Below are 17691 nucleotides of genomic sequence, written 5' to 3' on the forward strand. Positions count from 1 at the left end.
AACCAACATGGTTTATAGTTGAGTGGCTGTTTTCCTGGACACTTCTATGGCATCTATTTCCCTGAGAGTAGATGCCTCAGTCATTAATTCTACAGGTTGCTTCATGGTGAAGTGGTTGACATCCAGGTGGGAAATATGTTCTACTGAACCACTGCTGGGAGAGTCTCAGCACACATTTGAAGGTCTTTAGACATGTTTGCAATGCAGAAACCTGTTGAACTTGAAGCCAGTATCCTAACTTTTTTAAACACAGAACAATAATTTCATGTGGCACGTTTTTCCACATCCCATGTGACATGGTTTTAAACAATCACATTTGGGACTATTCTGTGATAGAATTGCCTTGTTCAGTTACTTGTAACACAAAAATGACACCAAAACCCTACATTCATGTCGCAGTGCCCCAGTGCTGCATTGCACTGAGTCACTCATGGCGAGTTGGGTAACATCTTGCCTTGCCTCGCCCTGGGATTGGAATCCAGTTAACGATTGTCTTTGCTTGTTCTTCCTCACCCTGTCCACACTGAGGAAATTGTTGGTAGCCTCTTTCTGTTACCATATGAAAAAAAAAAAAGACATTGAATTCCTTGCACATAAGGAACTGTGGACACTTCGGAAATATGTGGGCCTTGAATTTCCAGGAGTTTTTGACTTTCCAGAATATTACGTTTGTCTCTCCAGTCACCTGCCTCGCCCTCAAATCTGGAGAATATTTCAGGTCTGCAGTGGGTTGCAGTCACTTATTAAGTGTACTGCCAATTATGAGATTATTTGGTTCAATGTTTGGCACAGATTGAGACACAACTCTTTATATACCCCTTGCTGTATATACAAGCAAATCACTTCAATTAGAGCAGCCTCATCATGAAGAAGTCTCCCTAGTAGCCAATGAAGAATATTGATGATTTGCCAATTTGGTCCCTTGGAGAGAAGGAACCCCCCTCCACCTAGCTTATATTGGTCACTTTATGAATATACTACGGGTGAGCACATAAATAAGCCATGCTCCTACAGTGCCTGAGGATACATGAAAATAATTTGTTCTCTTTGGTAGATTAGATAACTCCCCTGAACATTTTATTACCTGATAGTTTCATAAATATTAGCTTTTCCTTCATAGGGAAGGCAAATGTAAACCCTGAGTGTCACTCATTGGTGGCTATGCTTAGTCTCAATTGCATTTCTACCATTTACAGCAATGTAGTTTAGGAGAAGTTTGTGCCCCTCCCCATGCCTCGTCCCTCATCTGTAAAATGAGGGTAGTGACAATCTTATATGTTTCTGCAAGATAATGTTGAAAGCAGTTCCTGGCAATCATAAATGCTCAGTAAGTGTTAGGCACTATTATATCATCATAAGGGGTGACTATTCCAAAAGAATTGTAATGTTTACATAGAAAAGTTAATCAAGCTCAGCCATAAAAAGTTAATATTGCTCAGCCTAAGGAAGAATGAGATCTTGTCATTTGCAACAACACGGATGGACCTACAGGATATTATGCCAAGTGAAATAAGTCAGACGGAGAAATAAATACCATAAGATTTCACTCATATGTGGAATTTAAACAAGACCAAACAAACAAACAAACAAACAAACAGAAACAGACTCATAAATACAGAAAACAAACCAGTGGTTGCCAGGGGGTTGGGGGGTGGAGGGATGGACATAATAGGTGAAGGGGGTTAAGAACAGAAAAAAAGCTAATCAAACTGTTAAAAAGATAGAAATTACACATTCTAGTACATGCCATAGGGGAAATCAAACTGTTTTTGCTTAAGCTTATATGCTTTCTCTTCCACCCCAGTATCTGTGTAATTCTTGGCATGTACTTTGTTGAGTGAATGAATAAATGAAAACTTAATTGATTAATTCTACCATATCCCTCTTGATGTTTTCATGCAGGCTTAAATATGCCCAAGAAGGCTGTTTGCTTTAAGAAATAGCCAGTGAAGGGTTATGAGAAATATTTTGGTTTATGTTCTGTATATGACTCAATAGACAAAATTAATTGCTTTTCTATCATGTTTTTCATGGATTTTCATTGATCCTTTTGTATGAAAACAAAGCTTATCAGTAGCTTTAGACCTATAATAAGGATCACAGTTTTTAGTGATTTAATAAAAGAAGTGTGTGTGTGTGTGTGTGTGTGTGTGTGTTTGCGTTGTGTTTATATGTACACGTGAGATTTTAAATAATCTCTTTATTTATATGTTTCAGTTGCATCAGTTTTCATGAATTTCATTATAAAAATTAATAAATAATTTCTCTTTAAAGTTCAAGAATAAAGGGGTGCCTGAGTGACTCAGGTGATTGAATGTCTGACTTCGGCTCTGGTCATGATCTCACGGTTTGTGAGTTCGAGCCCTGCGTCAGGCTCTGTGCTGACATCTCAGAGCCTGCAGCCTGCTTGAGATTCTGTGTCTCCCTTTCTCTCTGCCCCTCCCCAACTTGCACTCTGTCTCTCAAAACTAAATAAATGTTAAAAAGAAATAACAAAAAAAAGAAAATTCAAGAATATCAATGCCACCTTGCTCCATAGTAATTCTGGGAATTCCAACTCTTATAATCAGATGTCACTTTTCTGCTATGTTAAGAGAAGAGAGATTTTCTTTCCTTAATGTTCTACTTACCTTTCAGTGTTTAGATAAATTTCAAATTCTGATTTGTCCCTTCTACTGGTCCTGAATTCATTGTGGCTTAAAGAATTCAGATTGCCCTCAAATTTATTAAGCATGCCACTCAGTCCTTGGTGCAGTCTCCAGACTCACAAAGCCTGATTCTCCATATTCCCTGTCACATATAGGAGTGGAGCAGCCAAGGCTGTGGGAACAATTAAGAGCGACGACCATAGGTTCTATTGCCAGCAAAACAGACAACAGACAAAGCGCTATTTCTGAGCCATCTCAGCTCCACTAGAAAGTTATTGTTCAACTAGGCTGGGAGGCTGGTGGCCTTCTAACTGCCCAGTCATATCACTGACATTCTGGCCCACTATTTGAGGTGCTCTGTTCCTATATTTCTGTATACTTTCTTATTCTGATCTCTTTCTTATGCATTCTATTCCGACTGTATGCAAAAAGGTTTTTTTAATCCTGTGTATTTTTTTCTTACCTTTAATCCCATGATAAGTAATCTCACTGAAATCCCCGTTTTTAAATACCACAATTCTACTCTCTCTCCAGGGACCCAAGTGCACACAATTGAGAAGTTTCTTATTCACACAAGAACCCAAACATGGTGTTACCAACTTTTCTACAACCTCTTTTCTTTCACTAGCATATTCTGTTTCTCCCAGGAATAAGCCTAGGAGTCCTTGGCCTCTCCTTCCAATGCGTATGTTCTGGTTTCCATTATAGGGCTATTACAAAGAATTAAGAGACCTTTGTCTCTGTGGGCTCCTTCTGATGTCTGAATTACTTGAGAACAAAAATCCTGTCTTTCCATGAAAGTGTGCTAAGTATCTGTCATACTATATAGTAAGCAGTCAAAATTACCATATGAAGTAATGCATCTACTTTGAAAAAACTTTATTATAATCTTTCTTTACATAAAAGACATTTCTTAATTAATTACTTAAACAATAAACTATTTATGGGCAAGTTGATTATGACAGAAAGTAGATTAGAGGTTATCAGAGGATGCAAGGAGAAAGAAATGAGAAATTATTGCTTGGTGAGTACAGTTCTCTTTGGGGTGATGGAAAAGTTTTGGAAATACAGTGGTGATGGTGCACAGCATCGTGAATGTAATTAATGCCACTAAATTGTATACTTGAAATGGTTAAAATGATGCATTTTTTGTTATATATATATATATATATATATATATATATAACTGCAATAAAATTAAAAAATAAATTATTTACAAAAAGGAAAGACACTAAAATCCTCAAGATAACTGAGTGCATATTTTCTAAAAAGAAAAGCTTCTTTGCTAAATAGAAAATTCATAAAAGGAAGCCTAGTAATTAGTCTTAGAAACAAATACAATTGTAGCCATATTTTTTCATGTATTCTCATTTAAGAAATATGTTACTACAACAAAAAGTATCATTAAATAAAACAATGAATTTGAAAAGTGAATAAGTGAATAACTGAATGATTAAAAGAAAGCACCATTTAAATAAACCGACCTCAATAGTTGAATGCCTGGGCACAGTGAGGCCCAGTTTCTCACTCTGCTGATCACAGACATTAGCATTAACGGGTCCAAATGGTCAGCTGTGCACATGCACGTAGAACAGACATGGACACATCTGTCATGCATTTTTGATAGGTAGGGAGTACTGTCAAGTTTCATCATCCTAAGGCTCAAGGGTCAGATGCGGGGTGGGGAGGGGTCGGGGGTGTGAATCAGGACCAGGTTTGTGAAGATGAAGAGGGCCTGGTTAAGGTACCATGCGGTTCTTTACTGGCATTATTAACATAGAGGTCCAGGTAAATTTATATTGAACAAGTATTCTACCTAAAATATCATGAGTTCTGAAAATAAATTTAGTACCAGATATTCTTTGTGTAAATGTTTGTTTTCCTCCCTTTTCTTTTTTTTTTTTTTTTTGCCAAATTTATACTTAGCATATTTGGTAATTGATGCAATATTATTTCGTCTGAAGCTCCAGGCTGTTGGGAAATGCCAATCAGTGTTCAGTTTGTTGACAATCTGTAAATTATCTGTCTCAAAAAATGGTTGTTAAAATAAAGATATATTCTTTGCCTTGAAAGGTCAATCTTATAACCATTGGCTTCCATGTGGAATTTTTTCTAATCTTTTTCTCTTTTTCTGTTTCTCTTTCTTACATGCTGACTTCGGTGTAGCAGACCACTTGGGGATTGAATTCATGGGTAAGACTACACAATTTGCTCCTTAAATATCCAGAAAAAGCTAAGTTTCATAATGTGTACAGTGTATTCCTTCCCCATCTGATTATAATTGAAATGTCTCATCATCAGATGCTGTCAGTAGTAAAAAGTGTTTTTGTTGATTTTTCACTAAGTAGTGGCTCAAAATGAAAGACTTAACTACTTATTGGGAACGCAATTGAATGATAAGTGCATCTCTGGAACCATACAGAGGTTGGACTTGGCTCCTGGTTTGTTTGCTCTATTTCTCCATTTTCTTATCTGTAAAATGGGGATGATAGTAGTTCCTATTTTAGTGAACATGTGAATTGCTTAGCACAATGTCTACAAGATGGCAAACAATAAATGATTGAAAATAATAGGGATGATTTTTAAATGCTGTTTTTTTTTTTAATTTCTGCCCTGATTCCCTTTCCTTTTGCATGATGACTACTTTGTATACATTATAGTATCAATAAATTTGGAATAGGGGCTATATAAACACTTCCATTTACAAAATTAAAATATTTCTTGTGAAAGTACTTACAGTGAATTGTATGTTTTTAAAAGCATTGGAATGCCTTCCACAGGAATTACTATTATGTTCATAGATAATTACATTAAGAATTGAACATACTTTTCTGAGTGTATATTTTATGTAAAAAAAAAAAAAAGAAATCCATAGGGTTGATATACGTCATGGTGCTAAAATGGAAGCATACTCAGGAGTTAAAGTTAGTGAAATTGAGAAGACCTAAACTTGAAATCCAAATTAATAATTATTTGCTTATTTGGCTTTTGTTGAACTTTGGATTTTTGTCTTATGTGATATAGATATTAATACTTCCTTCATACATGAGTATGGTTATTGCGATAATAGTTACAAATTTAATTGTATTCATTTATCTATTCATCCATTCATTCAGCAAATAATTATAAAGTGCTCAATGTAAACAAAGGAAAATAATGCAAAATATTGCAAATAAAATAGCAAAAATAGACCAAAAAAATTGGTCCAATGGCACTTACAGTCTAGTAAACTTACAGATAATAGGTAATAAACTAATAGATATACGGTTGAGGTTCTGAAGACCTATTTCAGACAAGATGATATTAGCTTGGACTACTGTGATTGTGGAGAATATGGGAAAAGATGATACACATTTAGGATGTGGTATCAGCAAGTATTTGAGAGGAATTAATGTTGAAGGTTAGGAAGGAGAGATTATCAAGGGATAATACAGGGTACATAGTTTGCATATTTAGATAAAAGGGGGGCCCGTTTACTGAAAAAGAACACTGGAAGAAGAATAGATTTATGGGAGATGTTTTACTAGATTAGGTTTGGAAATGGTGAGTTCCAGGTACCTCTGATATATTGAGAGAACATGTCACATTTGCAATTGTATTGCTGGAAGTTTTTAGCGTTAATTAGAGCTTAATGATTTAATATTTATACTAGAATTGATCTCCCCTGTTGTGTAGTATTTTTCATTAGTGCTCTATTATCTGGGTATTATATCATAGAAGAAACAGTTCAATTCCTGCAGGTTTGGGGTTTTGCTAGAGAAATGACATGAAAAATAAGGGCAATGAAATTCAGGATAAAATTCAAATGAAACATCATGGAATGTAAAGTAGGTGTGGAAGGAAGTGACAAAAGGGTGGCTACCTGAATATAATCAATGAACACTTATGATGGGAGCACTCAAACACGTTGTTGGCATGGAAAGGAGACTGTAGTCATACGGGTCAGAAATTATAGAAAATTACAGACAGGTTCGTGCAGAAGAGTATAAATTGTTGAGAAGGATATATGGCTTTTACTTTCCTCTTTTACTAGATAGCGGGGATTAGTAGCATGGAAGTCTGAGTATTAACAGTCACTTTGAAGATAATAGGTCCTGGGCCTAATGAATAGAGAAAATTGCCCCGGTGGATTGCGGTCATTGCAGACTTTGAGAATAGAGGCTTCAGAAGTTGGTTATGCAGCAGAATGACTGCATATATAGGAAACACCATGTAGCTGATAGGTAGGGCTGGACTAACTTCAGACCCCACAAGTGGTGTAGCCATGGTTATAGCAAACTAAATTGCTGCATCAGCGTTAACTATAATTGTTAAAAAAAAAAAAAATCCACCCGTCACCCTCCTATTGGGCTTTTCCTGAGGAGCTCCAATGACACAGTTACTTTATGGTAACAATTTGCTATGGAACCAAGATATGTATTAAAAAGTTTGTGTTAAAACATATAAAAGACTTCAGGATACTGGTAGGTGAAATATAATAGGTAATTATGTAGTTCATCTATATAAATGTCAAGACTAAGGTTATAGTGGGTCATGCAAAACTGGGCGTCAAATCATAGCAATGAAGCCTTATAGGAAATAAGTTCTCAGTGTGTGAACATTTGACTCCAGCAATAGAGATTGCCTTAAATGGAAGGGGGTGGGCAAGCAATCAGAAATGAATATGTAGTATGTATACAGGTGACAACTAACGAAGGCTTGTTTGAAATGGTGAATAGGTTAATGAATAAACTGTTTCCACTGACCTTACTAGTTCTGGACACTGTTCACTCCCACGCATTTTCTAACTGAATATGTAAAATTCTGTGTGTTGCTTTGGGAACAAATATTTTCAGATTTAACTTGTGATTTTAGAGTCCATATGGGTAAAATTATTTGTACTGAAGGTGGTATCATCCCAGTAATATGACATGTCTAGCATAAATACAGCTGGGAAGCAGAAATGTAGGCATAGTCTCTATAAACTTAATCATGTCAGTATATTGGAGTACTTACAGTGCTAAGTGCCAGTTGTGTTTTAATGAGTTCTAGAATACCTTTCTTCTCAACTTCCATCATTCTTACTTTGGGCAATGTTAATTTCATCTTTCTTGAGTTAGAACACAGATCACAAAACGATGATCTGAAGCACACAGCTCTTTCCCTAAGCCTTTGTATTCCCAGGGGCCAAGTCTATGTTATTGATCAGACTCAAAAGCTGAATACTTTATGCAGCTTAATAAATTCCTATTTAAAGCAGGAACTTCAAATCGTATGATTTGAATCATATGATTCAAGAATCCTATTATTATTTAATCAACCTATATTTCTCACACTCACTATATGCCAGATGTATAAGATATTGAAGATGCAGAAAAATAAGCCATATCCTTTCATACCCAAGGGCTCTGAAACGAAAAAGAGAGAAAAACTACACATAATGGAGGTGGTATAACAAGTGCTATCAAAATGACATAGGCAAGGTACAATGAAGGAAAAAAAATGAATTTTAAGAAAGCATCTAAATGGGTTTGGGAAATTCAGAGACAGCTTCCTGGGGGAGGAGACATGTAAGCTGAGTACCAGCCAAAGTGGATAAACTGTACTGAGTGATGCCATAGTCGAGATAGTACCAGCTCTGTATTACTTCTACATTACGGTGAGCCTTGATGTTTCAGTCTCTCTATCTGGATCTATAAGCTCCTTAGTGTCACTACTCTAGGGCTGGAGAAAGAATGTCAACTTCAGTAAAAACACTTAACCAAAAAAACTGTTCTGAGTTGATTTAATAATTTTAAGGAATAATTATCTTATCACATAAACCATGCTAAACCTAAAGTCCATAAAGCTGTCAGCATTCAACAGGATTTGTCCTTAATTATATTCGTGAATTTTTCTTATTGATGCTTCTGGGACTGGCACAATGAAAATATCAACAATAAATACCGTCCTGGAATACAGTATCAGTTAAAAAAAAGAAAGTTAACTGACGTAAATAGGGCAGGCATTTGAAGGTACGTGAAAACACAAAATTGTGTTTGTGAAAAAAATGTAAAATCTGAGTTTGTATTAAGTCAGTCATGAAAAATATTTCTGGAATTAATGACTTAACCTACTCACCATGCATGCATGAGGGAAAATTGAGATTTTTAAGGTAAGATGTCCACAGTTTTCCTCACAGGGTGAACAGATCAGGAGATAGAATAGACAAAACTTCATTGTAAGCATAAATACTCATTGAGAAATCCACCCAAACATCCAGAGAAGACAGATGGCCAAAGGGCATGTCAAATTGGCCAAAGCTTGGAAGGCACATTGATCACGAAGAGGGATTTCTCATCTGAGAAATATCTGGCTACAGAGTTAGGTGCTCAATCATGGAGCATATCTCATTATATCCATTTGAGCTATTTGTTATGCAGCTATTTCTTTGACAATGCCCTGATGCATTGGATGCTGTAGGCATCAAAGATGTTTGTATAAAAGCAGGTGCAATGCCATTTGCAAACATATTAGCAAACCACAGGGAGAGCTGACAATTGTGTGGGAGATATTTCATGCAAATCTCTTCCATTCTCATATGGAAAAACAAAATGAACTCTCTGAGTTAAATGTCTTATTTGTGATTTGACATTGTTTTAAAGATAACAATGTATTTATGCAAATTTTGATTGAGTAAGCCCTAGTACAATTTTTTTTAAATCAAAAGACTTATAGAACTTGGGAAAAGCAGAATTTTAACTAAAATCTGAAAAAGTTATTCTAGAATGATTTGCATTTTGAAGTTGAAAAAAGAAAAAAGAATGAAATGCTGAGTTTGCTATAAGGAGAGCATTAGAAATGTGTTATAGTGAAACTGTATGGTCTAAAATATGTGTATAGTTTTAGAATTGATAAGGTCATATTTCACCATATATTGAGTATCTCTTTATTCTGTCATTTAAAAAAACATTGTTTTAGGATATTTTAGTAAGTGCTGACGACTGGTTTCTAATTCTGTCAGGATGATATAAAATGGGGGTATTTTCCTAAAAGCTACACTACTTATTATAAATGATTTGGTGTGTGTTCCTTTAAAGCTAACAGGCTCATATGTCAGTCAATGAGTTCATACATAGGCCACATTTGTGACTTGGCATTAGAGATACAGAAGTGATGATTCTCTTTCTTTATGCTGAAATTTCTGAATTAGATTTATGTAGAACAAAAATGTTTTCATTCATTTAAATATATCATGTTTTCTTATAAAACAAAAGAGCAATTTATGGATTAATGTGTCTGTATTTGTATGCGAAGAGTGTTTGCCTGTTCATGTGCCCTTCTTTGCCATATTAAGCTACACAAGAAATTAGATGTTTCAGAGTAATAAAAGTTAACATTATTTAATGTTAAATGTCATTTAATGTCAACTTTTATATCATCCAATTGAACTTTTTTTTTTTTTAGAGAGAGAGGGAGGGGCAGAGGGACAGGGAGAAAGAGAATTTTAAGCAGGGCTTTACCTCACAACCTGAGATCATGACCTGAGCCAAAATCAAAGTCAAATGCTTAACTGACTGAACCAAACAGGCACTTCATATATCATCTCATTGAACTTTAGAAAAGAATGAATGAGGTAGGAATTCTGTATATCCTTATCTTGTAAATGACAAAACTGAGGCCTGTTTAGCTGAAATATCTCATCTAAAGAGCCAGGAAATTGCAGGTACACGATTTGAACTTAAGTCTGTCTTCCTTTCAGAGCTCTTGAATTCTACTGGTGACTAACTGCTGGGCATGTCACACAATGAGGGCTTCAGGATTACTCAAAGAGGTTGTACTCTGGCAGTGTTTCAAATGGTAGTGAACTTCAGTATCTAATCCTAGGGTTTACAGATTATGTTTTCCAAGTACCATGAGGGTACAAAAATCTTGGGTGGTAACCCATGTTATCCAAGCTACAAGAAAATGAAAACTGAACCAGATGCCAGTCTTTAGCTTTATGTGCAGAATTATAACTACCAGGTGCACAAAAAGGCTCCCATTGGCTGATCACTGCAATGTGTTATGTAGGGTAATCTATGGAAATGTGTTGTATTTGAAGATTTCTTGGTAATTACAGACTGTGTTGAGTGACATTAATCAGGTGGTCTTAACTGTTGAATGCCATTGGGGTATAAAGGCATTACACATTCATCTCCTCTGATAAGAGACATTTGCCAAATGGAATAGTGAATTGAACCATCTCTCCAATGATTTCCCAAGATTCTGCTTAACAAACATTTACACAATCTTACTTTCTAAGTTATTTTTCTCTTAGTAGTATGGCTACTCCCTCTCTCATTACACTATAATTTTTTGTTAACATAGGTCTCAGTAAAAGTGCTAATAATTCAGCTCCCTTAATCACAAACACCTCCAAGTGTTTTTCTCTTTTTCTCTTTCTTTCTTTCTTTTTTTTTTTTTTTTTTTTTGAATGAAGCAATATCTCAACTTGGTTTGGTTGTTCTTTTTTTTAAGTTTATTTTATTTGTTTATTTGGGGAGATAGGGGCAGAGATAGAGGGAGAGAGAAAATCCCAAGTTGACTCTGCACTGCCAGTGCAGAGCCTGATGCAAGGCTCGAACTCACAAACTGTGAGATCATGACCTGAGCTGAAGTCAAGAGTCGGACACTTAACTGACTGGGTGACCAGGTGTCCCTAGTTTGGTTGTTCTAAAGTTGCCTCACCACACATTTAGAATAATATTTTGATATCATAATATAATATAATATAATATAATATAATATAATATAATAAATACTATAATATAACATATATGATTAATCTAATAGTAGTTATTAGCATATATTTGTACCTCCAGTAGTTAGCAGTAAAGTCTCTAAAGGTCATGACTATAAGTGAAATAAGTTAAAATCAGACAGAATTTTCAGGTGAGAATGAAAACTTTCAGTGGTCTTCTTTGAGGAATGGCTACAACCAAGAGATGTACTGGAAAATATGTAGATGTAATCATTTTGATTTCTACAAAGGAGAAAATGGACATGTAAATGCTTTTATAGATCAGATCCAAAATTGGTTAATAAAAATTCATTTGCAGACACTGATAAAAGTATTTTTTTTGTGAACAAGTTGGAAATAAAGTATTGTTCACTGAAAGCAGACATAGGACTATTGCATTTTTGCTAAATTAACATTATAATTTTTTAGAAAGCTGCTAAATGATTCAATTGGGAGTTTCTGTGTAGACTACAGCAAAGCCTGGATAGACTTCCATGAACTTCTTTTATAATGTGATGAAGCATAGATTATATCAATTTAGTGATAGGTGAATTTGGGGCAATGAAATCCTGTATGTAGGATCAAGATCAACCATGATTGGAGCTTCCCGTTGCTTCTAGGGCAACATTTTTATTAATATAATGAATAAAGCCATAGCTTAAGCACTTAAAAAATTATGGGATGCCTGTGTGGCTCAGTCTGTTAAGCATCCAGCTCTTGATTTCAGCTCAGGTTCATGATTTCACAGCTCATAAGTTTGAGCCCTACATCAGGCTCTGTGCTTCTTGGGATTCTCTCTCCCCTTCTCTTTCTGTCCCTCCCCTGCTTGTGCATGCTCTCTCTATCTCTCAGAATAAATAAATAAACATTTTTAAAAATAAATAAAAAGTAAACAATTAAAAAACACTTAAATTTTTTTTGAACTTTTTATAAGAGGTGACTGCTATTTTATTAGATAAAATTAAGATCTAACAGAAAGAACTGGATTTTTGGATTGTCAAATTAGACTCCAAAGAATGTGAGATCTTAACCAGTATCAAGTTGATTACATACTTATGCCAATTAATCTAAAATATACTTAAGTTCATAGTAGATTCCAAAGACCATCATAAGTGTGTTAGGAAAAAAAAGAGTAACAAAGATGTTCAGCTTATTGGAAAGTAATTCCCAATGAGGTAAAAAAAAAGAAAAAAAAAAGGACTGTTATATCCAGTTCTCCCTGATAACTGCTTCTGAAGTCAGATGAATTTTTGCATTGGAGAGATTGAAAAAAAAAAAAAAAGAATGATGAATTAAATTGTTACGGAACCTGGTCTGGATCACCTGGCCGAAGCACCAAGTGGCACTCCGAAATCTTGGAAGGTAGGCAGTTTATTTCACACCAGCAGGCTGAGAGGAGATCACTCTCCAGAGGTCTGAATCTGAGCGTCAGCAGAGGAAACAATTCATAGGCTGTTAGTTCTGCACTCCGCATTAGTAGTAATTTGGCGCCAGGCAAAGGGGGTAGGGAGGCTATGGTTGGGGACTGGAATTTCCTTATCAGTCCTGTGGGTCATCTTATAACAGATTTATCCCTATCAGAATATCTAAAGATGCAGCAAAGATAATACTGGTTCTCCCCAATAGGCAGAGAGGCTGCTTTATGGGTTCACAGTAGTGCAGTTAAGTCAGACTGTGTGGAGCCCCTTTGGGAGTTCACCCTTGCCAAGCCAGAGCCACAGCTCAAGACAGGTAAGACGGTTTCTCAAGGAGTTCACAACTCAGTGTAGGGGCAGAATCATAAACCAATTATTCCAATTCAATGCAAAAAAAAAAAAAAAAGACTTTAATTGAAGGGTTTTTGTTCCTTTTTCTTTTACAAAAGGCCAGATGAGGGTTCCTAACCAGCTGCAGGATACTGACATGCGTTTCATACGCACAGAAATAGTTCACATCCTTGCGGGAAGTACTAGGTTCTGCAGTTTTCTGCTGAATGATTTTACAAAGCCTTCAGTATACTTCTGTCCATTCATAAATTTTGGAGAGAAAGCTATAGTAAGCAATATCTTATGAATATTTTTTCCAGAGAAGCATATGTCACAGAACTAGGATTTCAGAAACTGTACTCTCATAAATGCTGGGAGAAAGTAACACAGAGGAAGGAGCATCTACATCTCCTTAGAACAGTCGGGGACATCTTTATGTGGAAGAATAAAATGTATTCCTACAATTGGGGGATGGCAGAAGGAAACAGGGAAGGGGGCAAGGAAGAACACAGGTAAATAAGAGCCGGAAGAGAATGGAGATTTTAGGAATGGTGAGGAGTCCCAAGTAATTGGAGAAGCATAATACACCTGCAAGGGAGTGTGGTAGGTAATGTGGTTGGTCAATTAGGTCAGAACAAATTATGATGACACTATGCCCTTGGAAAGATGTGTGATTTTATCTCCTTGTGAGAGAAAGCCTTCAGAGGTTTCAAGCAGATAATGATCAGATTAGCTTATTCTGGGCAGTGGCTGTGTGTAGAAGTTGCCTGGAGGCATTGTGTGCAAAACCCCAGCTAATGGGCCAAGCTCAAAGTTTACTTCAAATACTCACCAAATGCTTGCTCTTTGAATAACACTGTGGGCATTATAAAGATGAATTGCCATTTAGTCTGTGTCAGGCACGGAGCAAGAGGCAAGGGCAGAACACCTGGGAGGGTGTGGGGATGAGGAACAATGAGCAGAACCAGGGGCACAGGGGACCTTGATCTGATCTTTGAGAAAAGGGTAGGATTTCCATGGGCAGAGGAAGAAACATCCTAATGAGGATGTTAAAATAAACAGGACCAGGATGAGATGATTGGGGGGGTGGGGGGTGGGTGGATATTGGTCCTTATCAACAAAGGCAATTTGCATTATAATTTAATTTAAATAACATTTAACTTTTTATTTAAAATTTAAACCCTGTTATTCCCCAGCATGAAACTTTCTAATGGATCTAGAATTAAATACAGACATCATATGTTGTCATGCCAAGTCTTCCATGATCTGGTACTGCCTACCTCCCTGACTTCACTTCCTACCACTGTGGTTCCAACTCACTGTTCCTGCCCTAGGAGCCTTCTCTTTGTCCCTCTGTCTACCTCAGCTACGGTACTCATCTGCACGTGCTTCCTTCTTATTATAAAGCCTTCAGTTCAAATCCACTTTCTAATAAACTTTCCATTGCATTTCCCATGTCATTCATATTAGCCCCTTCTGTTTCTTCCATATCCTTTATTACTAACTGGTTCATTTGTCTACTTTTTATTATGAGTCTCCCTACTAGAAAAGCTTTAGTGGGAATAAGACTTATTCACTGTTGCATCTTTACTCCAGTGTTTAGCATAATTATAAGAACTCAATAAATATTTCTTGAGTTGATTTTAAAATGAATTTAAATGATGTATGGTTTTCTTAACTCTTAATGTAATTAAATGATTTTTTTTTTAATTCTATAAGCAAAATATCAATGAAACTCAAGGCCATATGGTTTAGTTCTAGATAACTCTCAGTCAGTCACCAATATTCTTTCTGGAGATTTCCCTCTGTTTAAGCAGTGGGGGGGCATCTGAGGACTTCTCAAAAGTGTAGCTTCTGGCTTACTCAGGTGTTCTATGTAGCCCTCGATGTGGTCCAGTAATCATAGAAGATCTTGACTGACCAGGTAGGTTCTTAAGGAATAATAGCTCATGAACTGGTTGTTCTCACTTCTAGGTCCATGTTTTCTGTTTGTGTCATAGTTGCAGTTTGAGATACTGAGAGTAATGGGATATTCTCAAGCGGACAGAATAACATAATTCAAGAGCTCTCAGCTTTTTCAATCCCAGACTCGGGGCAGCTTGTTGCAAATGTCAATTCCTATTTTTAGCCTCAGATATCTGATTAGGTCGTTCTGAGATGGATCAGGCTCCTAGTATTTAACATGATTTTGATGTAGGAAGTCTCTGCCTCTGTGGTGAGAAGCTTGGACATAAAGGGACAGAGAGACTTGGTTTAATTCTGGCTCCACTAGGGTATGTATGACGTGGGACAAGGGATTTATCATCTCTAATCCTATAGTTACCAGTCTGTGTAAGAGGGACGATGGCATCACCAATTTCATCAGGTTGTCGTGCAGATCTAAACACATGAAGCATATAAAGTGCTTAGCACAAAGCCTGGTGCTTATTAAGTGCTAATCAAAATGAGCTGTTCTAACTCCTGTTCCTCCAGGGAACAACTTCACTGATGAGGATTTCTGACCCATATGCTCGCCAAGGTTTGTTTTCATGTTGTCTACATCACTCTGATTCTTCTGGAAAAAGGAAATTGAATACTAATGTTCTCTTTACTGTGTGCTAATTTTTACACCTTAGAAAGTAAGGACTCTAGAGTTTCCTTATAGAATTTTCCAAGGCATTCCATGTAATGTCAGCTATGTTTTCAGGGTCAGCTCTCTACAGAGTAATGTCGGTGAAAGCTAGAGATCTCTTTTCAGAATTTGTTTCTGAAGATGTGTCTTTATATCTTCTACTGGGTTGTGTAGGCTGGCTACTTTCCCTTCATGAATATTTCCAACGGAATCAGACACAGGTGAAGGGGGTCAAGTCAACTTTTCTTGTCCAGAGAAGCTGCCCACTTGGATGTTGTACTCACTCTTCTCTGGGGGATATCATTCACTTTATTTCCTTGGATGAGTCTTGAAGCAGAAGACTGTACTGTGTTGAAAACATATCAAATATAGACTCTTTTTACTGATAAAGCTTGCTTACACTTTTGAGAAATATAAAGAAGAATTCACACTTGCTAATATTAGTGTGATTTATTGGCACAGTAGGTAATTTCACATGAGTTATCTCATTTTATCTTTCGAAGTTATCAGAAATCTCAAATATGTGATATAGAAAATCACCATCATCTGAATGACTGGAATTTTTTGGTCCAGGAAAAATTGATCCTGTATTTTAGTATCCTGTGGAAATACCAGATTTGAAGAGCTACTTGGTATGTATTCAAGGAATGTATTAATTTGATAGATGAATGGATAAAGAAGTTGTGGTGTATTACTCAGCCAGAAAAAAATGATGAGATCTCACCATTTGTGACAATGTGAATGGACCTAGAGGATATTCGGACTAGTGCATCAATGTGAGGTTGCCATTATGAGAAACAAAGATAGGCATGCAGGGCAAAGAAAGTTAGTATACAAAACAACCAGCACAGTTATTGTTCTCATTTTTTCATGAAACAAGGCCAGTGGAAGTAAAAGCAATATGCTCAAGTGATACATAGTAAAGATGAATTTATAATTCAAATCAAATATCTCCAGAGCTTAAATTCCTCCCATAGTTCTGCCCACCAGCAAAATGGAAGAAGGTATGTTCTCTGCAAATGTGATCACACTCTCTTCACTGCACCTGTGCTGGGCTTCATGCACACTGAGTCAGGGAGACACATATACTCAACTAGGGCCTCAGCGGTAGGACATGCATTGTGGTCAGGGTTGCCAGATTGAGCAAATAAAAATGCAGAATCCCAAACTGAAATTTGAATTTCAGATATACAACAAATCACCATTTAGTGTGGATATGCTGGATAAATTACAGGTGACATACTGTATAAAAAGTATTTGTTGCTTACATAAAATTCAAACTAGTTTGGTCTTGAGTATTTTACCCGGTAACCCTGATTTTGGGACCATGAGCACGGTGAAGGGTAGCCCCCTTCTGACCCATTTCTATCTCACACTTCACTCCCCATGAAAACCAAATGAAAGGTGATTTGAGGAATACAGCAAGATAAGCAGAATTAATGGGGAAGATGAGCAGGAAGGACTGGAGTCAGAATGTTTTGCGTGTCTCAGGGTAACTCTGCTTGTTATGGAGAATTAGGCAAAAATAATACTAAGCTGTTCCCAAATTATCTCTTGGTAGCTATGGATATTTAACATAGCAAATGCAGCCTCTAAACTCATTGGTTCTGGGCTTTATAAGTCCTGCTATTACAGCAATTGATGAAGTATTTTCAAGTCAATTTCTTGTTATGAGTGACATAATTTAACACCTCAAATATGGAAGCTTTGGAAAACAAATGGTAGCAGGCTAACTTAGCTTTGAGAAAGAGAGGAGCATTTAACTTACCAAACGATGCATTTCAAGGCAATATTAATGAAGTAATAACAGCTGTGTCTTTATCTGTTCACCACCCATTCATTTCCACATTATGTTCAAACTGCTAATTTCAGTCACAAACATTTTTATGAGAATATGGGGCTTTTTGCTCCTACCAGAAAAAATCAAGGTATCTATTCTCTGGAGTC

At 36.4% G+C, this 17691-nt stretch overlaps 1 protein-coding gene across 10 annotated transcripts in view; it reads left to right on the top strand.

The window, feature by feature from the left end:
* Window positions 1-17691, top strand: part of NRG3 (neuregulin 3) — a 1044350-nt gene that overhangs the window by 915872 nt on the left and 110787 nt on the right. For 7 of the 10 annotated variants that reach the window (XM_027062437.2, XM_027062438.2, XM_027062441.2 and 4 more), the window contains exon 4: window positions 4815-4841. In XM_027062437.2, coding sequence (XP_026918238.1) covers window positions 4815-4841 — 27 coding nt within the window. The remainder of the gene's footprint in view (window positions 1-4814; window positions 4842-17691) is intronic. The other 3 variants (XM_027062440.2, XM_053207071.1, XM_027062446.2) reach the window with 1 other exon arrangement.

Source organism: Acinonyx jubatus, chromosome D2 (genome assembly GCF_027475565.1).
Source record: "Acinonyx jubatus isolate Ajub_Pintada_27869175 chromosome D2, VMU_Ajub_asm_v1.0, whole genome shotgun sequence".
In the NCBI taxonomy this organism is placed as follows: Eukaryota; Metazoa; Chordata; class Mammalia; order Carnivora; family Felidae; genus Acinonyx; species Acinonyx jubatus.